The sequence below is a fragment of the Sorex fumeus genome, unplaced genomic scaffold (assembly GCF_029834395.1).
Source record: "Sorex fumeus unplaced genomic scaffold, SorFum_2.1 ptg000098l, whole genome shotgun sequence".
Taxonomy (NCBI): domain Eukaryota; kingdom Metazoa; phylum Chordata; class Mammalia; order Eulipotyphla; family Soricidae; genus Sorex; species Sorex fumeus.
Genome location: NW_026606155.1, coordinates 22,872,406 through 22,895,835, shown reverse-complemented (window position 1 = coordinate 22,895,835; position 23,430 = coordinate 22,872,406). Strand labels below are relative to the sequence as shown.

At 41.7% G+C, this 23,430-nt stretch overlaps 1 protein-coding gene across 2 annotated transcripts in view; it reads left to right on the top strand.

Annotated features, from left to right (window-relative positions):
- RBM25 (RNA binding motif protein 25) overlaps positions 1 to 10,216 on the top strand; it is a 52,396-nt gene extending 42,180 nt beyond the window's left edge. For both annotated transcript variants that reach the window (XM_056133795.1, XM_056133794.1), the window contains 5 exons: positions 136 to 460; positions 850 to 1,124; positions 1,907 to 2,005; positions 4,528 to 4,575; positions 9,207 to 10,216. In XM_056133795.1, the coding sequence (XP_055989770.1) occupies positions 136 to 460; positions 850 to 1,124; positions 1,907 to 2,005; positions 4,528 to 4,575; positions 9,207 to 9,299 (840 nt within the window). In that variant the 3' untranslated portion in view covers positions 9,300 to 10,216. The remainder of the gene's footprint in view (positions 1 to 135; positions 461 to 849; positions 1,125 to 1,906; positions 2,006 to 4,527; positions 4,576 to 9,206) is intronic.
- Positions 10,217 to 23,430: the final 13,214 nt, after the last annotated feature.

Sequence of the window (23,430 nt, the reverse complement as noted above, 5' to 3'; positions counted from 1 at the left end):
TGATTTATAGTGAAATGAATAGTTCTTTATTCCTAATATAAAGGGAAAATGGAGATTTTTATGAACGATGATAATAAAAAGCTGGTAGTCCAGTTGTGCCCTATTTATGCTTATTGGATTAATTTTTGGTTTTAGATGGAACAAGAGGCCGAAAGGCGTAGACAACCTCAAATAAAGCAAGAACCAGAATCAGAGGAAGAAGAAGAGGAAAAGCAAGAAAAGGAAGAAAAACGAGAGGAACCTGTAGAAGAGGAAGAAGAGCCTGAGCAAAAGCCCTGCCTGAAACCAACTCTGAGACCTATCAGTTCTGCCCCATCTGTTTCCTCTGCCAGTGGCAATGCAACCCCAAATACTCCTGGGGATGAGTCTCCCTGTGGTATTATTATTCCTCATGAAAATTCACCAGATCAGCAACAACCTGAGGAGCATAGGCCAAAAATAGGACTGAGTCTTAAACTAGGTATTTCCTTCATTGTTTATTTATTTAACATTGATTTCCTTCATTGTTTACTTTTTATCCTCTAAAAAATTCCTAAATTTTTGCCTTGAAGGAAAAGATTAATATTCTGCTAGGTAGGTAGATAGATAAATATTTTCAAAATGCCTTTCTAGCTCACGATTGTTTTCATAGTTCTACTAGTGCTCCTATATCTGCAGCTGCTTCGACTTCTGAGAAGAAGTGAAAAGTTAAATTTTCTAGCACTTGTGAGTAGTGAGTTATTTTTTTACAGTTGGGATCTTCCTCTGAGATATATGGAAGTATACTTTGTCTTTTTGAGGGAAGGTGGGTTCATAAAGTGTATTATTTCAAAATTAAGTCGCCATATTAACACATTGGTTTTAATATAGGTGCTTCCAATAGTCCTGGTCAACCTAATTCTGTGAAGAGAAAGAAACTCCCTGTAGATAGCGTCTTTAATAAATTTGAGGATGAAGACAGTGATGATGTACCCCGAAAAAGGAAACTGGTTCCATTGGATTATGGTGAAGATGATAAAAATGCTGCCAAAGGCACTGTAAACACTGAAGAAAAACGAAAACACATTAAAAGTCTCATTGAGAAAATTCCTACAGCCAAACCTGAGCTCTTTGCTTATCCTCTGGATTGGTCTATTGTGGATTCTGTGAGTAGCAAATTATTTTGTTACTGAGAATGATCTTGACTGAGCACATATACTTGATTTTATAAATAACGGGAATAATAATGTGTCTGGATTCTTTTTTTTATCCCCTCCTTTTTGGCTCACATCCAGAGATGCACAGGGGTTACTCTTGTCTCTGCACTCAGGAATTACTCCTGGAGGTGCCCAGGAGCCATATGGAATGCTGGGAATTGAAACTGGATCGGCCGTGTGCAAAACTCCTTATATGCTGTGCTATAGTTCCAGCCCTATGTGCTGGATTCTTTACCTTCAGTGATTGTCATGATTAAGAAATTTGGTAGAACCCCCACCCCATCCAAGAAGTGGCTCTTGGTGTAGTGTTTTGAAAGCAGGTGGCCTCTCACGGCAGTATTTCTCTTTTGGCAATGACAACCAAATAGTTGAGTCCTAGGGCCTAGCATGTGGTGTTTCTTTGGGTCACCAGAGCTATACCTAGTGGTGCTTTAGGGGAAAGGGGTGGAATGTGATGTGGTGCTGGGAATTGGACTTGGGACCTAGCGCATGCAAAGCAAGCATTTCTGGCTCTTTCTAGCTATTTCACCTTTTCCCCATAGAATTCAGATTACTGGAAAAATTCTTGATGAAACTTTATAATCTAGAAGCAAATGATTTTTTCTTGATATATACCTTAATGTAATTTTTTACTTGTTTTAGTTTTAAGGAAAATGTATCAAAGGACTAATTGGTTTTGTAGTATATAGAATAATGTTGTCTTTAATTAGTAACCATGCAAAATTTTGCAGATACTGATGGAACGACGGATTAGACCGTGGATTAATAAGAAAATCATAGAATACATAGGTGAAGAAGAAGCTACATTAGTTGATTTTGTATGTTCTAAGGTTAGTATTTTATTCCCCACTCCCCCAACATTGGTTTGAATTGGCGAGAATAGCATGTTGGGGATAGAGTTTTTGAGCCTAAGCTGGCTGTACCAGGAGTTATTCTTGTGGGGTTCAGGTAACTGCAGGGCAGGGGGCTCAAACCTTGGCACTGTCTGCTGGGCCTCCTTAACATTGTTTTCTACTTTAAAATATTACTTTCTACAACAAAAGTTCTTGAAGTGCCAAATTTGTGATAATTTAGCACTGTAGCACTGTTCTACCGTGGTTCATCAATTTGCTCGAGTGGGCCCTGTAACGTCTCCATCATGAGACTTGTTACTGTGTTTGGCATATCGAATACATCACTGGTAGCTTGCCAGGCTTTTTCATGCAGGCGGAATACTCTCGGTAGCTTGCCGGGCTCTTCGAGAGGGGTGGAGGAATTGATCCTGGCTCGGCCAGGCCGGCAGCTTGCAAGGTAAATGCCCTACCGATTGCTCCGCCCCTCTCGGAGAGCCTGGCAAGCTACCCATGGTGTATTCGATATGCCAAACACAATAACAAGTCTCACAATGTTACTGGGTCCATTTGTGATAATTTAGTTTCAGCTAAAAGATTGTTAAGTACACTTACTGAAATCTGCAACAATCTCAAGATGTGTAATAGTATTTCATTCATTGTATTTTAAATTTTTAAAATTTTCTTGGGCTGGAGCAATAGCACAGCGGTAGGGCTTTTGCTTTGTGTGCGGCTGGCTGGCCAAGCCAGGTTTGATTCCTCCGCGATTCCTCTGCCCCTCTAGGAGAGCCTGGCAAGCTGCTGAGAGTATCTCGCCCTCACGGCAAAGCCTGGCAGGCTACCTATGACGTATTCGATATGCCAAACACAGTAACAAGAAGTCTCAAAATGGAGACGTTACTGGGCCCGCTCGAGCAAATCGATGAACAACGGGAGGACAGTGAAATTTTCTTATTTTAAATTTTAATTGAATATCCTTGAGATAGACCATTACAAAGCTGTTCATGATTGGGTTTCAGTCATACAATGATCCAACACCTATCTGTTCACCAGTGTACATTTCCTACTACCAGTGTCCCTTGTTTCCCTTCTACCATCGCCCAACACTCCCCACCTTCCTCCTTTTGTGCATTATGATTTGCAGTACAGGTACTAAGAGGTCATTGTGTTTATTCAGGGCATTCAGTAATTTTATTGGGAACTTAAGACTGGAGTTGCTTAACTGGGTAGCAACTTTGTGATAGACATGACTACCGAGGCTTCTGGAAGTACAGGGAGGTGAGGGGAGGTAGCCCATCCCAATCCTGAGAAAGCCTGGAGATTTCAGTCATAAAACCCATATGCCCAAATTTTCAGCAGATTATTTTAGTGAGGTCCTTCCAGAGAAACAAGCAGCTGTCAGGGGCTCTGGGGCAGGCACCAGGCTAATCCACCCCCTCCAGTTTACCCTGTTGTTCAGCCTTTTGAGGATCTGAGGTTAACTGCGGCTTTTGATTTCTTTCGAGATTTATTTATGGGTCTCTAAAGCAAGGTTGTTAAATGAGCTTGTACAGCAGAGCTGGAGGTGGTTTGTGGGTATGGCTCCCACATACCTAACTTTTGGTCATTTAATTTTTCTGGAAACTTGGTGTCCCAAGTTGTTGGAGTCCGACCAGAGGCACGGTGGCAATTTTGATGTATAGGGAAGCCTGGAGGCATTATCAGGCTACTGGTGCACTTGCTCTGCAGGTACAGGTTGACCTGCTGGTGGCACGTCATCCCCTTTATTCCATTCATGTGATTGGAGGAGAAACTTGCCGTATTTGCTTTTCGTTGATGATTTGGGGGCCATACCCAGGGCTGCTCTGGAGGAGTTTGGTCATTGGTTCTTGTGCTGGATTGAACCCAGTTTTCCTGTATCCTAAGGCTGTGCTCAGCCTATTGAATTTTCTCACCAGCCCCTAGAGTGTGTCTGACCATGGTTATAAGTAACGAGCTGTTTCTGTAAACTTGAGCTCAGCCACGTTGGTTTACCTCATCCTTCCATTATTTTTAATGGCAATTTTTTTTTCTGGATTTTTGCTTTGCTTTGTTTTTGAGCCACACTGAGCAGTGCTGATGGCTGATTTCTGGTTCTGTGTTCAGGGATCATTTCTTGCAGGGGTTGGTGCCAGGGATTGAACCTGTGTTTGCCATTTACAATGCAAGTTTCCTTCCTGAACTATTTTCTATTTGGCCTTGCAAGTTTATGTTTTTAATAAACTATCAGGGAAAACCAATTGTATTTTATTGAGAACACTAAGATTTGGTAAGCACTGCTCTTTTCACATTAGAGATAGCCTCTTTTTAGGTTTCAGTTTGGTTTGGAAGATAGTAGTGATTAAGGTTGAAACTTACGGTGTGATGGAAGATACTGAGAGATGTGTTCACAGATTATTCAGCCCCCCTCAAAAGAAAATTACTTGTTTGTTTGTATCTAACATTCCCTGAGTGCATTGCTAACTTTAAATTTTCAAATGGACATTCTTTTATTTCTTTTTCAGGTTATGGCTCATAGTTCACCTCAGAGCATTTTAGATGATGTTGCTATGGTAAGTTAAAAATTCAGTTATTAATATTTAAATTTTAAGCATAGAACTTGATTTTTTTTGGGTGAGGTGGCACACCTGGGGATGCTCAGGGTACCATAAGGGATGCTGGGATCCAATCCCAAGTTGGCTGCATGCAAGGCAAACTCCCTACTCACTTTACTATTGTTTTGGCCTTAATAACTTCCTTTTTTTTTTTTTAACCAATTTTGGTTCCAGATATTTTTATAGCTATCAGTTAAAATATTCTGTGTTTGTGTGGAGCAATAGCATAGCGGGGAGGGCGTTTGCCTTGCACGCAGCCAACCTGGGTTTGATCCCTGGCATCCCGTATGACTCCCCGAGCACTGCCAGGACTAACTCCTGAGTACAGAGCCAGGAGTAACCCCTGAGTATTGCTGGGTGTGACCCAAAAAGCAAAAACAAACAAACAAACAAAAAACAATTCTATGTTTAAAGTATTAAAACAATAAAGAGATTCAGCAAGTTATCATTTGATAAAAGTAAACTTAGTTTTCTTTTTACCCAATTCTACCCACTTCTGCCTTCACTGTTTGCATAAATGCAGATTCTGGGCTTTGTCATTACATTTAGACATTGCTCACTGTGAAGAGAGATTTGGTAAAAGACTTGAAAAAAGGTGGAATATCTCATTTTTTTCCCATTTACTTTTTTAATTGTATCACAGTGACATTTACAAGGTGGCTCATGATTGGATTTCAGCTTTATAATGTCCCAATAAGTGTCCCTTCACCAGTGTACTTTCGTATCACCAATGGTCCTAGTTTCCCTCCTGCTGTTGCACTGCTTGCCACTATGGCAAATAGCTTCTCCCTCTCTCTCTCTCCCCCCCTCCCTCTCCTTCACTGTCTCTTGCTCTCTCGCGCTCTCTTGCTCTCTCTTTCAGTCTCACTCTGTCTTCCTCTCCCTCTCCGTCCCTCTTCTCTCTTTCTCTCTCTCTCTCTCTCTCTCTCTCTCTCTCCCCCCCCCCTTTCTCTTTCTCCTTCCCCCCACACCTTTGGGGGAGCCTTATGGTTTGCAATGAAGATAAAAGATTATCAGGTATATCCATTTACTGTGCCCTTCACCCCACACACACTCTTGTGGTAAGCGCCCAACCTTTGACCTGTCTTTCTGGCCCCTATTTGACCTCACCTTGGATGTAAGTTCCATACTGTATATATATGATCATGGCCAGCAGAGTGGGGCAGGTGAGAGCCCTCCCCGCCCCAAGGTACCCAGCCCCGGCAGCCTACCACCATTACCCAACCGCCGCCATGCTCCAGGCCGCTTTCTGGACCGCTCGGCCATGAGACACATTATAGGACACACCATTTTTCATAATTGCCACACCATATTTGATGGGGTTCAGACAGGCAACAAATCATAGAAATATATAAATATATGCCTCTCGGAGAGCCTGACAAACTACCAAGAGTATCCTGCCCACACGGGCAGAGCCTGGCAAACTCCCTGTGGCGTATTCGATATGCCAAAACCAGTAACGACAACAGGTCTCATTCCCTTTACCTGAAAGAGCCTCCAATTGTTGGGAAAAGACAAGTAAGGAAAGGCTGTTAAACCTCAGTGGAGACGTTACTGGCGCCCGCTCGAATAAATTGCCGAACAACGGGATGACAGTGACAATGACAGTGACTGTATATATGATATCCCACAAATGAATGCAATCATTTTATACCTGCCACTGTGTTTCTGATTCATTTCACTCAACGTGATACTGTCCCTGCCAGTCAATTTATGAGGAAATTTCATGACTTCATTCTTCCCTAACAGCTGCATAGTATTCTGTTGTGTAGGTGTACCGTATTTTCTTTGTCCAGTCTTTTGTTCTTGGGCACTTGGGTTGTTTCTGAATTCTGGCTATTGTAAATAGTGCTGCAATGGACATTGAAGTGCAAATGACATTTCTGGTGTGTGTCTTGGGCCCCTAGGGTTTATTTCCCAGAAGTGGTATTGCTGAGTTAAATGGGAGTTCAATTTCTAGTTTTTTTGAGTAATGTCCATATTGTTTTCAAAAAAGGCTGGACCAGTTGGCATTTCTGCCAGCAGTGAAGAAGAATCCCTTTCTCAGCACAATCGCAGCAGCACTGGTTGCTCTTATTCTATTGGATGTGTGCCAGTCTCTGTAGTATAAGATGAAGAATATATCATCTTAAACTATGCAATACATGTGCTAATAGAGTGGAAGCAGAGGAGACAGTATTTCTGATGTATTAAAGGCAGTTAGGAATATGTGGAAGCATCACAGGTAAAACAGGTTAAGGAGATATGAAGAAATATTTATCTGTTTTGTTGTGTATGCGTTCTGGGTTAGCAGTTAAACATCAGATCCTCAGTTCCATTTAATTATGGTGTTAGAATCGATTCAGTGATTGTTCTTTGTGGTTGGTTGTTTGGTTTTGGGGCACACGGGGCAGTGTTCTGTGCTTGTTCATGGCTTTTGTGCTCAGGGTTCACTCCTTGGTGGAGCTCACTAGACCATATGGAATTCCAGTGATTAAACTCAGGGCAGCCATATGCAAGGCAAGCACCCTACTCGCTGTACTATTGTTCCAGCCTCTCCCCCCTTAAATGCTATGATTTTGTGCAAAAGGGGCAAATAATAATTGATGAGAGTATGTGATGGTTATGTGTATGAATGGTAAACTAGGAATAGTAGAAAGTAGTATCAGAACAGTACTGTTGTTTCATATAAGCCAAGGAAATTGTGTGGGATATGTTTGAGTGAATCTTCTGGAAATAAGATTATAGTGGTGAATAGGCTTTTATTTAGCAAATTGATTTTTTTATTTTGGTCTGTACTTCAATTCCTGGCTCTGCACTTAGGAATTACTCCTGGTGGGCTCAGAGTAGCATATAAGGTGCAGACATTGAACCTCGGTTGGCTGGGTGAAAGGCAAATGCCCTACATACTATACTATTCTGACTCCTGAGTGAGTAGATTTTTAAAGAATGAAAGCTTGGATTAGTTCAAATAATGGCAAAGTATAAAATACTAATTCTGACCATGAAAGAGTGTTTCTGGGACAAAACTAAATGTCTTTTTTTGTTTTTTTTTTTGAGTACCATTGGGTATCAGTTGATTTTTAAGCCTGGGTCATGCACAGGAAATTTTAATTTCTGGATGTTGACACTGCAGTTGGATAGAAATCATTGAAACCAGCTATTAGAGTGCTCATTTAATATGGTTGAAAACTAAACATTTGCTAGATGGCTATTACTGGAGTAAAAGGATGATACAATGCAATCTTGCAAACTTAAATGCAGATTATGTATATAAAGATAGAAATACTGGGTATCCTGCTTTTTCCCTTCTGTTGAGGAAATTCTGAATTTGAACTTTCTGGAGTTTCATGATCTATAGGAGGTCCCATATTTTTTTGTGTGGGTTGGGGAAGGGGTGAGTTCTGGGGATCAAGTTCAGGTCTTCACATTTAAGGCAAGTGTGTTACTACTCTACAATTACATCCTCAGCCCCCAAAATTCTGTTTTTGCCTGTTGTAGAGGGTGGTCTCATTGGTGCTTGGTGAAAGCTGTGTGGTACTAGGGATAGTACCTGCATTACCACATACAATTGACTGGCCGCCAGAACATTTCTTTAGTAAACATTAGGTAAAAAGATGTAAAGACTAAATTGTTAGTGTAAAGAGGGATAATGTTTCAAAGGACACTGGTAAGATGAGTCAGGGAGGGGGCTGGAGAGAGTATATCAGGCTTACCTTGCATGCTCCTGACTCAGAATCCATGCCCAGCACCACATACGATTCTCAGAAGAGAACCTTGAGCACAGAGCCAGGAGAAATTAAGGAATTTATCAAAGAAATTAAAATTTCTGACTCTTTGTAGTCTTAAAATCACTTATGAACTAGGCACTTTTCAAGTCTTTGGCATACATTGACTCCACATAGTAGGATTCTCTAGTATGATATATCTACTTATTTCTCCGTTTTACAGGTGTCATTAAGAAACCCAACCCAGCATGTAAATAGTTCAAAATAGGAGTGGGATTTGAACACACTCTATTGTTATTCTAACAATAGATCTGATTCTTGTACCCAGCCTGAAGTGTCTCTTCAGAAGTCAGGAACTTTAGGCTATCCATTTTGTCATTAAACAGTGACAGCCTGGATCTTAAGTATGTGTGGGATGAATACAGTAGATGAGGCGGAAACATGTTTCATCTAACTTAAAGTAGAGAGATGATTTGACCTTAATTTAACAAGATTGGAGGGGGGGGGACTTTTTGTCAGAACTTGAAATACTGTTTGCTTACTCTGTTTACTGTGTCCCAGATACTGTAGTAAATGCTTTATAAATATCCTCATTTAATCTTTGTGTATTGCTCAATAGGTCATGAGATTGTGAGATAATGTTATTGTAATTATTCTGTGGGTCTGCCTAAATAAATTTGTTCTTTGCAACAGTCATTACCTTTTTCTAGGAAATATTTTTTTCCAGGCATATTTAAATGCTGTGTTATTACTTTCATAAGCTACTGTTTAATTTTCACACAACCCATATTTTCTTTATTAGTAGTTTTTATATCAGTGACTATTGTTAGAAGGTACTTGTTATCTTAGATCTCTTATACTGTTTTTCGTTTTTCTCCCTAGGTACTTGATGAAGAAGCAGAAGTTTTTATAGTCAAAATGTGGAGATTATTGATATATGAAACAGAAGCCAAGAAAATTGGTCTTGTGAAGTAAAACTTTTTACATTTAGTGTTCCATTTCAGATTTCTTCTTTTCCATTCTTCAATGGACTTTGAATTTTTTTGTCTTCAAAGACAGTTGTGACATCTGTAATTTTTTTTAATGTAGAAAATGTGAATTTTTTTTGTCCTCTAATTTGTTGATGCCCTGTGTACTCCCTTGGTTGTAAAGTCATCCGATCCTATGTTGGTTCTCTTTATACTCGCCAGGTACAAATTACTGGTAATGTTTTATAAGCCACAGCTACTGTATACAGCCTATCTGATATAATCTTGTTCTGCTGATTTGTTCCTTGTAAATATTAAAATGACTCCCCAATTATTTTGCAGAATTGCACTTAATATTGAACTGTACTGTATGAGAACCAATCGCAATGATCTTAATTCAAATAATACCAGTCACATCTTTACCCATTTCCCCGTGATCAGAAATGGTAAACCCTATTCAAGGCTAGGAATTTAAAAGGGGGTGTGCAAGTTAGCAGACAATCCATCTCTACTGTATCTCTGTACGAATGTGTTTGTGTGGATGTATGTATAAAAGTCTTATTTTTCCTAATTTGATTTGTAGGGCTCCCTTTTATGTTTTTAAATTGAAAAATAGGATCATAAAGAAAACAAAGTATTGTGCCAACTCAAATGTCTGAGATAATTAGATTATTATTTTCCCAGAGCATAATACTCTCTATTGGCAAGCAACAGTCTGCTAAATGTGATGGGGTTTTCCTATAGCCTGCTATGTCCTTTGAAGAAGATATGAATCATGGTGGTTTGCCTCCTTCCTTATTCCCAAACCCCATCCACCTTTCATTGTTTAGAAATGAGGCAGACCCTTAAATTCTGGAGAGCTTTATTTAATGTAATTTTGCACTAACTGGTCCTAAGTTTTATTTTGGTGTACTTTTTTGTTTTGTTTTTTCTTTTTTTAAAAAAGTCTTAATTCACAGAATGGAGTGATGGGGAAAAATCTTAAAACAACAAAATTAGATTTAAAAACTAGCGAAGTTTAACAAAATTCAGGAGGTCATTCAAAGAGGAATCGCAGAGTCCAGCATGGCCAGTTGCGTCTTATTTCTAAGGATAAAGTAAACTGTTAGGGCAGCTATCACTAAGTTTTTGTTTTAATTTTTGCTTTGTAAAGCATACCTTGTGTGAGTATACGTACTGACATTTTGTTTACCTCTCATCAAGGTTTAGAAATATACTGATGGTGTACTTAAGACATACTGGGGCTTTCTTTATTGTAGATCAGAACTTCTCCAAGGACTGAGGTTACCTGAAAATGTAAAATGTAAAAAGATTTAAACAGTTTTTAACATAAATTAGGTGCAGCTACTCCCATGTCTGGTATATTTATTTCAATGAAAGAAAGTGTGAAGGGGTTTTACAAAAGCATAATAGAGCTTGAGTTACTAGATTTTTTTTTTTTTAACATCTGAAGAGGACATTTGAAGACACTGTTCTTAATACTGGGCCATGACATGGTTCCATTATGTAAATATTTCAAATATTAAAAAATGTATATATTTGATCTTGGGGACTCATTCTTTCAGAGTTTTGTTCAATAAATGGCATCATGTTGTAATTGTGGTGCATACTAGAAAACATAACATGAAAATATAAGACAGTTTTTTAATGATTTTTATAAATATTAGTAAATAAAGCTCAGAGATCACTTACATTAATGTGGATAATCTATGCATCTATGGAGATACGCCTTTTTAGTGTTCTGGTTTCTTTAGGGAAAATGTCAGTCATATGCCACTTTGCATTTAAAATTCATTCAGGGCTGTAGAGGGTGAGAAGGGTATGCGACCAGGTAATCTGGTTCTAATACCAGCACTTCCTATGATCCCTAAAATATCTGGGGTCATTGCTAAGCATCCTTGGGTATGGCCTAAAAACCCTACCCCCCATTCTAGCTCTCTGACCCATACTAGGTTGTTCCTGATTTATAGGTGTTAGTTAGCATGAAGTTTGTTCAAGCTTTGTTACCAGTGTTTGACCTTTTGGGCAACTTCCAGAGGTGCTCAGGGGTTGCCCCTGTCAGTGCGGAGGGACTGGTCCTGGGGATAGAACCTGGCCTCCTGCATAGAGAACATTGTTGGACTGTCTCTCTGATTGCATTACCAGGAAGATAAATCAGGTAGATTGTATTTTCCTTCCTTTGGTTTTTACTGCGCATATCCATGTAATGCATAATATCTCCAGTGAGATTCCAAATTTATGCATTAATATTTCTGTAGTAAGAGCTGGAGAGATAGTATAGAGGTTAAGGCATATTTGTCTTGCATGGGACTGACCCCGGTTTAGTCTTTAGAGCACTACTGGGAGTGGCCCCCAAACTGCGAGAAATTAAAAAATATAAACCACAAATATTTCTGCACCCAAACAACAATGTTTTTAGTGGCATAAAGAACTTCATAGTTTTGATATTAGTTGAGATTAGGTTATTCTGTGGTTCATTGAACTTTGGAAGGTTTTCAAATTCGGGGATTCACAATAAAGTTTTATTAAATTGGGCCTGGAGAGATAGTACAGCAAGTAAAGCGCTTGCCTTACAATTGGCCAGCCCAGGTTCAGTCCTTAAATGGCCTAAATGGTCCCCTAAATGGTCCCCTGAGCCCTCCAGGAGTGAACCTTGAGAACAAAGTCAGGAGTAAGCCCTAAACACGGTAGGTGTGGCTCAACCTCCCAACTCCCCTCCCACAAAAATGTAGCACTGTCCTCCTGTTTATTGATTTGCCAAGTGGGCACCAGAAATCTCTTCATTCAGAGACTTGTTACTGTTTTTGGCATATCGGATATGCCGGGCTTTCCAAGAGGGACAGAAATTGAACCTGGATCGGCCACGTGCAAGGCAAACGCCAATTGCTGGAGCTTTCTGGGTATCTTTACCAGTTTACCTATAGGTTAATTTCATTGGAAACTTTAGTAATTCACTGCTCATTTACATTTTTATGAAATTATATGGAAGTTTGAAATTAATTCTTGATATGATATTTAGAAAACCAAATGGTTTCCTTAGTACTGCCTGGAGTGATCCCTGAGATCTGCGCCTGGAATAAGGCTTTAGTATCACTGAGTGGGCCTCCTTCCCACCCCTACCCCCCAAAAGAAAACCAAACATTCTTTCCTAATTTCTTCCTATATTAAAATTTTTTTTCTTTTTTTTCTTTTGCTTTTTGGGTCACACCCAGCAATGCTCAGGGGTTACTCCTGGCTCATGCACTCAGGAATTGCTCCTGGCGGTGCTCGGGGGACCCGGCAAGCTACCGAGAGTATCTCGCCCGCACGGCAGAGCCTGGCAAGCTCCCCGTGACACATTCAATATGCCAAACACAGTAACAACAGGTCTCATGATGGAGATGTTACTAGGCCCGCTCAAGCAAATCGATGAACAACGGGAGGACCGTGATTAAAATAATTTAAAGCACATCTATTTATAGCAGGAAAAGTAAACTATTTGTAGTTGACCTTCAAACTTGAATATGCTGTCACCTGAAGGATCTTACTGGATTGCAGACTCATTTAGTTAAGCTGCAGGGGAAGGGGGTTGTACTTTTTGTTGATAATGGTATTCTGAATATTACACTTAAAGCAGTATTCATTAGTATTTTATCCTAATGAACCATAAGTACAGCCTATTTGAAAGAATAGTATGAGCATAAATGCCCCACAATGATGACCAGTGATAACTCCAATATTCTGGGTGTTCTTTCCCTCTCTCGATAAGTTGTTTTTTTCTTGATAAGTTTTATGTGCTTTCAATGACTAATAAAGTTGGTGGGTGGCGTGTGGGAATCACTCCTGGTGATCAGGGTTACTCCTGACTGCACTCAAGAATCACTCCTGGTGGTGCTCTGGGGACCATATGGAATGCTGGGGATCAAACCCGGGTCACCTGTGTGCAAGGCAGTCACCCTACACACTGTAATGTCTCTCCAGCCCCAATCATTTTGACAGTGATATTATAGATACATACACAAATGCTAGATGTGGTGAACAGTTGGAAAAAGGTGAAAAACTTTAGATGGAAACTGGTCTAGTTTCTTTCTCCCTTTGGCATAAAATAACTTTGAATCCAATAAACATAGTTACAGAATATGTATTTTGTAAAATAGCCTTATTTTTTTTTAAAAAAAAAAAGGCTTATTTACCCAGCTTTCTTACCCCTGCCTCTCAATCTCAGCTTTTTCTAAGGAATTCTATGAATTCTATTTTCACCAAAAAACTTCAAGATTTGATGTTAGGTGATATTTGGGGGGGAAGGGGGTTGTACATTTCAGCATTTTATTAACTGTGAAATTGAGGAAAAGGTTCAGGAGAGATAATAAAATTAATATGTGAGTATTCCTGGAACAAGATACAAGTATTCCCAAATTAGTTTTGTCATTTCTACCACATCTTGTGGTCCTATTTGGATCAACCTGGTTCTTCTGCATGCATGCAAAATGCTCAGCCTTTGCTCTCCCAGGCCACAACCTAGAAACTATTACTGCTGCATGCATTATACAGCCCAAAGATTCTTGCAAACTGACAGTTTTCTGAAACATGATTGTGTTATTGTGTTCGACCTGATATTTATTGCATTTGAAATCTCATATCTTCAACTTCTTTGGGGGGGGTCACACGCAGGGATCCAAAAATTACTCCTGGCGGTACCTGCTGTGCTAACACTCTAGCCCCTTTGACATATAATTGACAGTTCACTTGACTTGTGAAGTCCGAATTAAGATTAATCTAAAAATAACCAGAAAGAGACAATTTTTATAAACAAAAATGAATAAAACTCTTCACGCCATGTTTGGATTAAAGATACTCTCAGGGGGCTGGAGTGATAGTACAGTGGGTAGGAAATTTGCCTTACACATTGCCAACCCGGGTTAGATTCCCAGCATTTCATATGGTCCCCTCAGCATCGCCAGGAATAATTCCTGAGTGCAAAACCAGGAGTAACCCTTGTGCATTGCCGGGTAAGACCCAAAAAGCCAAAAAAAAAAATGCTCTGGCATATCACATGTAAGTTGGTTAACAACTTTTAGAATTTATTTTTTTGGAGTGGGAGGATTGGATTTTTTTTTCCATTCCTGGCTCTATGTCCAGGCATTAAGTCTAGGTGACTACATGTGGTGCCAGGGACCAAACTCAGGCTGTCCACATGCAAGGCAAGCACCGTCCCTACTATAGTATCTCTCTGGCCTGACTTTTTTTTTTTTCTTTTTGGGTCACACTTGGAGTTGCACAGGGGTTACTCCTGGCTCGGTGCTCAGGGGACCATATGGGATGCTGGGAATCGAACCTGGGTCGGCCGCGTGCAAGACAAACGCCCTATCCGCTGTGCTTTCTCTTCAGCACCCCCTGGCCTGACTTTACATAATTCTTTTCCTTCTTTTTTTGGTACATGCCCAGTTGTACTCAAGGCTTACTCCTGTCTTTGCCCTCAGGGATCATTCTTGGCAGGTCTCAGGGAACCATTCAGGGTGCCTGCATTCTAACCTGGATCTGCCACATTCAAGGCAAGCACCCTACTGTTGTACTATCTCTCTGTTGCCAGCAACTTTTAGATTTTTTAAACATGAACTAGTTCCTGAATTGTTAAAAGATGTTGTGCCCACTCCCCCCCCCCTTTTTTTATTGTTGTATATATATATATAGAAGTATTTACTTCATTTTATATGCTAGGTAGATTAGTAGACAAAATTATCCATTAAGTTGTTTAGTCTAAAGAAATACATTTGCTTTGCATGCGGCCAACCTGGGTTTGATCCCTGGCATCCCATATGGTTCCTCACGCCCCTCCAGGAATAACCCCTGAGTGCAGAGTCAAGAGTAAGCTCTGAGTGCCGCTGGGTATGTCTATCCGACTGCCACTGCCAAATATATTTTAGTTGTTCTTGCAGAATATGCATTAGGACTAATTCTTCAAAAGAGATCATTGATAAGTATCACTAAGATATGAACTCATCAACTGTCAAAAAAGAAAACCGCTTAAAGACATTCACTTTTTTTTTGGGGGGGGGGATTGTTGGTGTTTGGCATGGAACTCAGGACCACACACATACGAAACCTACGGCTGAGCCACATCCCTAACCTCTATTCGCCTCATTTCCTATAGACTGTTGATATTGATTCCATTATTTTTAATGTTCAGAACAACTCACTGAAAGATCTGTAGTCTTAGATTTGTTTTCTCTGGACATACTTCAGAGGATTGCCACCACTGAACATACGTTACCACCTGTCACATGCACTGAGCAGTCTTGGCAACTCTGGTATCTGATCCCGTCAGATCTACCACGGCTCTTGTTAATGCCTACCTGCCAGTACTCTGCTCTGTCTTGGGGTAAAAGCAGTGAATGTGGAACCCAGTGCAATAGGGATACCAACATTTGAATCTCAGTTTCTCTAACAGTTAAAACTATACTCTTGCTGGAGCGATAGCACAGCCAGTAGGGCATTTGCTGTGCTCAAGGCTGACCCAAGTTCGATTCCCAGCATCCCATATTGTCCCCTGAGCACCGCCAGGAGTAATTCCTGAGCACATGAGCCAGGAGTAACCCTATGCATAGTCAGGTGTGACCCAAAAAGCAAAAACAAAAACAAACAATAGAATTAACCTGTTTTTAAACCCATTTAGTTTTATGAATAGTCAAGCTTTAAGAATCAAAAAAACAGGTGGGTGGTGGGGTGCTTCCTCCTTACACACCGTCAATCCAGGTTTGATCCCCAGCATCCTACATGGTTCCACTGAGCCCTGCCAGAAATGATCCCTGAGTGAGAACCAGGAGTAAGCCTTGCTCCAGCCCTAACAGTTTTTATTTTTAAACACATTTAGTTAGAGAACTGTGAGGAGAGAGAGAAATATATATTCAGGTGAGAACATGGCTTCTCCAAAATGGAAAAAGCTTCGGGGCTGGAGAGATAGCACAGCGGGTAGGGCGTTTGCCTTGCACGGGACCAACCTAGGTTCGATTCCAAGCATCCCATATGGTCCCCTGAGCACCGCCAGGAGTAACTCCTGAGTGCAGAGCCAGGAGTAATCCCTGTGCATCGCCGGATGGGACCCAAAAAGCAAAAAAAAAAAAAAAAAGCCACGGAAAAAGCCTCAAATACCTCTTTTAGTACCACATTGTCATTTCACACAGTAGCCAGTGTCTGCCAATAATCAATGGAAATTTTAGATTACAAAGCATTGTGATTGGGACTGGAGAGATACCCTGCAGGTACTTGCCTTGCATGTGGAGACCAGGTTTGATCCCTGGCACTCCATAAGGTCCCTTGAGTACTGTCAGTAGTGATCCCTGAATGCAGAACTACAAGTAGGCCCTAACAACTGTCCAGGGTAGCCCCCTCAAAACAGAACAAAATTGTGATTGCAAGAAGTCATTAAATAGATCTAGTTTATGTTGATAACCTATGAGGAATGTATTTATTAGAGTTCCTGTATGTGAAATGATTTTAGTAAATTTTTGTTGACGCAGTATATTTGTTCAAATTTTAAAATAGTTCTAAGGGCTGGAGCCACAGTGCAGGGGATAGGGCATTTGCCTTTTTAGTGGCCAACCTGGGTTCTATCCCTGTCATCACATAAGGTCCCTTGAGCACTGCCAGAAGTGATCCCTGAGTGCAGAGCCCTGAACAACCCCTTAGCACTGCCAGTTGTTACCTTAAATCAAAATAACGAAAATAGTTCTAAATAGGGATATAGCTCAGTACTTTGCATGCACAAGTATCTGAGTTTGAGCTCCAGCTTCTCCCACCCAGTTTCCTGCAGTTTGGCCTTTTTGGTTCTTGCTATCTTAGGGCCCTAGCATTGAATTGACCTGAGCACTTGGAGGTGGGAGTTCCACTTCAGAAAAGTTTGATCTCAGTACAACAAAGGCCCCAAGCATTGCAACATATATAAAGATAAAAAACAAAGAGTAGTCAACTTTTTTACTAAGTAGAATTCAGAAAACATTGAAGTATGTCATGTGCCAAACCCCCCCTCCCTGCAACACATACACACAATGATAGGTGCTGGAGAGCTAGTACAGGAGATAAGGTGCTAGCCATGCGTATGGCCAACCCTGTTTTCATTTCTTGCATGGCATGTGGTTCCGCAAGGGATCACAGTTCTGAGTATGACTGACTGTATTTTTCCCTCCAAATATTGGAGACTTAAGATAAATAAAGACTCGAAAATAAAGGGTTGTTTTTTTTTTTTTGATTTGGAGCTACACCCAGCAGTGTTCAGAATTTATTCCTGGTTCTGTGCTCAGGGAATCACTCCTGGCAGTGTTGGGGGACCTTATGGGATTCTGGGGATTTAACCCAGGTTGGTCGTCTGCACAGTTAGGACTCTACGTGCTAACATCCCTAGATAATAAAGTTTCATTTTGCAAACTATGTAATTGAGGGAAGTTATTTGTCATAATGAGGGTTCAGGGGCTAGTGTAAGAGTTAAGTCGGGGCTGGAGTGATAGTATAGCTGGTAGGGCATTTGCCTTGCACTTGGCTGACCCGGATTTGATTCCCAGTATTCCAAAAGGTCCCCTGAGCACCGCCAGTAGTAATTCCTGAATGCATGAGCCAGGAGTAACCCCATGTGCATCGCTGGGTGTGACCCAAAAAGAAAAAATACCAACATAGATAATCCTTCTGATCAAAAATAAACATTTGAAAAAAAAAAGTCAATTCCCTGCACTCCTTGTTCTTTTAGCACAGAGCCAGGATTAGCCTGAGAGAAGTGTGAGATGTGGCCTAAAATTCCTCTGAAAATTAAATGAAGATACAGGTTCTTGGTTAAGGAATTAAATTGGGAGTGGGGGGTGGTTTGGGTCACCAAGTGGAGCTTAGGAGATTTTCCTGGCTCTGTAGTTGCTGGACTTTGTGCAACCCCCATGCATGGCAACCCTGTACATGTTCTAGCATCAGCAAATTAGATTGAAGCTAATACTTGATCTTTTCTTTTTTTTCTTTTGGTTTTTGGGTCACACCCGGCGATGCTCAAGGGTTATTCTTGGCTCTGCACTCAGGAATTATTCCTGGCGGTGCTCTGGGAACCATATGGAATGCCCGGAATCGAACCCAGGTCTGCCGCATGCAAGGCAGACGCCCTACCCGATATACTATTGCTCTGGCCCAGTAGTTGATCTTAAACAGATTTCATTCCAAGATGTATCCTTGCAAAGAATCAGAATGAAAGCTTAAAATTAAATGTGGCCAGGCATCGTGTTTAACCTCCTGTTTCAGTTCTATTGGAAACATGGCAATGGGCATCAAGTACTCTGCTTTTTATGTTTGAAGTGGGTTTTTAAAAAATTTTTTTTTGGACCACACCTGGCAATGCTCAGGGGCTACTCCTGGCGCTGCATTCAGGAATTAATCCTGGTAGAGTTTGGGGGTGAGGGCTACTATATGGAATGCTGGGATTAAAACCGGGTCAGCCATACATCCTACCAGTACTATTGCTCTGGTTTCTGAAGTCTTAAAGTGAATTAAAACTGTTGTGTTCTGATATAAAGTAGTGACTGACCAATTTTCTGACTGGCCATGTCCTAGTGACAGGCATATCACTTCTGATAGCCAAGTTCTTCCCCCCTATTAGATTTTTTTTTAATAATTTTATTTACTGAATCACCATGAGAGCAGTTACAAAGCTTTCGGGTCTAAGTCTCGGTCATACAATGAAACACCCGTACCTTCACCAGTGCCCGTTCTCCACCACCAAAAACCCCAGTATACTCCGATCCCACTCCCTCCCCCTACCTGTGGGGCAGATGATTTCCACATTACTCTCTCTCTACTTTGAACACATTCAATATTTCGACACCAGACCCACCATTTGAGATTTACCCCAACACTAAGATCTGCTGACAAGGCAACAGTAGACAATTTGTGTTCTATTGCTGGTTATGAATAACATAGTAGGGCCATATGATTTTGAAATTCTGAAATTTTAACACTTAAATCTGGAGGGATTTCTGCCGAAAGCCTCTGGGCTTCTAGATTTGTTTCTGAGTCTCTGGAATCGTGGCTGTTAAGCAGCTTGATCAGGAGCCAGAGAGGCCGTTTGTGGGTGATGACTTGGGGGTCTCATTGGGGTGGGGAGGACAGGCCCGGCTCCTCCCCCATCCCGTGAGGCCCAAAATGTCTTGTCACTGCTGTCCAATTGCCTGTGGAGGATGATGGCCACTGAGCCGCCAAGGGGGAGCAGGCGGAGGGAAAACACCCTCCCCCCCCCCGCTGGGGTGGCCCGGCAACAGTAACCTACTGCGGGGTCCGGACGCATTTCTACCAAAAGCCGCTGGGTTTTGAGATTTGTTTCTGAGTCTCTGGGATCATGGCCATTAAGCAGCTTGATCAGGAGCCAGAGAGGCCGTTCATGGGCGATGATTTGGGGTCTCGTTGGGGTAGGGAGGACAGGACCAGCTCCTCCCTCATCCCATGAGGTCCAAAATGTCTTGTCACTGCAGACCCAGGCCTGACTGTCCAATGGCCTCTGGAGGATGACGGCCACCGAGCAGCCAAGGGGGGAGCAAGCGGAGGGACGACACCCTTTCCTCCCTGGGGTGGTCCTGTGACAGTAACGTAATGTGGGGTCTGGACGCATTTCTGCCAAAAGCCACTGGGTTTCGAGTCCTTGGGATCATGCCATTAAGCAGCTTGATCAGGAGCCAGAGAGGCCGTTCATGGGCGATGACTTGGGGTCTTGTTGGGGTGGGGAGGACAGGCCCGGCTCCACCCCCATCACATGAGGCCCTGCGTGTCTCGTCACTGGGGGCCCAAACCTGACTGTCCAGTGGCCTCTGAAGGATGGTGGCCACTGGGCCGCTGGGGAACAGGCCACGGCACGAAACCTATTCCCACCTCGGTTGGCCCAGCACCAGCAACCTAGTGCAGGGACCGGATGCATTTCTGCCAAGAGCCGCTGGGTTTTGAGATTTGTTTCTGAGTCTCAGGGATCATGGCCATTAAGCAGTTCAATCAGGAACCAGAGAGGCCATGCCTCCAATTATATAGCTGAGCCGGAGGTGGTTTGTGGGTGTGTTTCCCACATACCTAACTTTTGGTCATTTACTTTCTTGGTAAACTTTGCCCCAAATTTTTGGGGTCTGGCCAAAGGCACAGCAGCAATTTTGGGGTATCTGGAATTCTGAAGGCACCATTAGGCTGCTGATGCAACTGCCTCACAGGTACAGATTGGGCGGCACCATACCCCGCCCCCTATTAGTTTTCAAAAGCACTCTGAATTCCCTCTCCTTTTCTTTTTTTTTCTTTTTTTTTCTTTTTTTTTGCTTTTTGGGTCACACCCAGTGATGCTCAGAGGTTACTCCTGACTCTGCACTCAGGAATTACTTCTGTTGGTGCTTGGGGGACCACATGAGATGCTGCGAATTGAACCCGGGTCGGCCGCGTGCAAGGCAAGTGCCCTAGTTGCTGTGCTCTCACTCCAGCCCCTCCTCTTGTCTTAATGTTAATCTTTGCTCTTAGATTTTGCCATAGCTATCACGTATTCCCAAATGTCTGCCTCTAAAGCTCTGGACACTTAGGGGGAATTGTCAATCTAGCATAGTTTAGACCTCTAGTGCTTTTTTTTGTTTTGTTTTGTTTCATTGGATTTAGGTACCTGCCACCACATGTTGCAGCTTTTACTGTTTTGTTTTTAAATCTCATTGCTATAATAGATTTGGCATATCCAATACTACATGGGGAGCTTGCCAGGCTCTGCCATGCTGGTGGGATACTCTTGGTAGCTTGCTGGGCACTCCGATTGGGACGGAGGAATCGAACCTGGGTCGGCCTCCTGCAAGGCAAATGCCCTACCCCCTGTGCTATCTTTCCAGCCTTGCTATACCTTTTTTTTTATATAATAAATGAGACATTCCATCCTATCTAGAACACCATAGACCCAGATTCCTAAATATATTCTGCTTTTTTTTTTTTTTAAGTCTTATATTCGTTGTTTTGTTTTGGGTTTGGGCCACTCCTGGCTGTTCCTGGAGCTAAATTCTGGTTCTGCACTCGGGGATTACTGCTGATGGTGGTATATGATGCTGTGGTTGCCTAAACTGTGGCAAGCACCTTAATTATTGTACTCTCTCTCTGGCCCAACCACTGTAGTCTGGAATATACACAAAAATCCCTTAATCATGGGTACTTGATCATTGTATAACTGAAACACAAACACAAAAATATGTACATCTACCACTGTGCCTCATGGTGTTTCACTAATAAAAAAGAAAAAAGGAAAAAATCCCTTAATCTTGGTTCCTGTTTCCTTTCCACAATCCCATGATTCCGCAGAGAAACTTAAGTGTGCATCCCTAATTTCTCAAGTATTTGAACTTAATCTAGTTTGTACCTCAGTATTCCACTGGTGACTGAAAGATTCTTCTAAATACGTACACTGTCTCTTAGAAGTATGGTCACTTGTTCTCTCTTGGGACATACTCAGTTCCTAGGATACATCACTACCTTGTCTGCTTCGTTTTTTCGCCAGCTGGTTTTATTTTGGCTGCTCCCTCTCCATTCATCCTGATAGAGTTCATATCCCTAAGATAGAGAACTGAAGAAATTTTGCAAATGTTACATATTTTTTGTTTGTAATTTTTGTTTGTTTTGGGTGATACCCTGTAGTGCTTGGGGATTGTTCCCAGCAATGTTCAGGGGATCATGTGTGTTATCAAATGTGGTATCCTCAGTTCATACATGCAAAGCATGTGCTTTAGCCCTTTGAATTGTCTCTGACTCCATAACTTCTTTTCTCCTCCTCTTTATGCTGGAATGTGTTTTTGACATGGTCACTCTTACACATAAATCTTAGATTTTTATTAAATTATTATTATTATTTTGGTTTTTGAGCCACATCAGCAATGCCCAGAGCTTACTCCAGGTTCTGTGCTAATGGATCACTACTGTTGGGGCTCAGGGGTTCTGACATACCCACGTTGGCTATTTGGAAGGCAAGACCCCTACCTGTTGCATTATCTCTTTAGCTCCCATTTTGGTGTTGCTCAATGGAAGAGCAGCACTGCTTGCATAATAGTGGCCCTGGTTTCAATTCCTTGGGCCCCAAATCAATTTCCAGTGTGAACTCTGAACACTGAGCTGGGAGTAGTCCTATAGTAAACCCAAAATGATATTCTGTGAAGCAGGTGGCACAAGATGGTTCCCAATTTTTGCTGTAAACAGAATTCCATGAAAATTTGCAAAGTAATTCTGTGTTGGGTTTATTTCTAAGAATTAGCATTTTGAGACCTTATTACTCATATTACCAGTTGTATTTCAAAAGATTTGTTCTTGACAGATGCATATAATTATTTTAGACACCATTCTCAGCTCTTAACAATGTATAAGTTAGCAGACAGTATCTCACTTTTGGAAATTTTGAAGGAGGAGATGAGGAATTTTAAAATGCCTTCTTTTAGGGGTCAGAGTGATTGTACAGAGGGTAGGGTGCTTGCCTTGTGTGTGGCCAACCTAGGTTTTATCTTTTATCAATCTTTCATCATTGCATAGGACCCCCTGATACCACTAGGAATATATATATATGTATTTATGTATATATATATGTATATATATGTATGGGCTGGAGTGATAGCACGGTGGTAGGGTGTTTGCCTTGCATGCAGCCAACATGGCCGACTCGAGTTCGATTCCTCCGCCCCTCTCGGAGAGCCCGGCAAGCTACTGAGAGTATCTCGCCCGCACGGCAGAGCCTGGCAAGCTACCTGTGAGGTACTCGATATGCCAAACACAGTAACAACAAGTCTCATGATGGAGACGTTACTGGGCCCGCTCGAGCAAATTGATGAACAACGGGAGGACCGTGACGGTGATATATGTGTGTGTGTGTGTGTGTGTGTGTGATATGTGTGTATATATATATATATATATATACATATACATATATATATTCTTTTTGGGTCACACCTGGCAATGCACAGGAGTCACTCCTGGTTCTGGAATCACCCCTGGTGGTGCTCAGGGGACCATATGGGATGCTGGGAATCGAACCCAGGTTGCCCACGTGCAAGGCAAACGTCCTACCGGCTGTGCTATCTCTCCAGCCCAGGAGTATGTTCTTGAGTGCAAAGCCAGAAGTAATTCCTGAGCATCGCGAGGAGTGATCCCAAAAC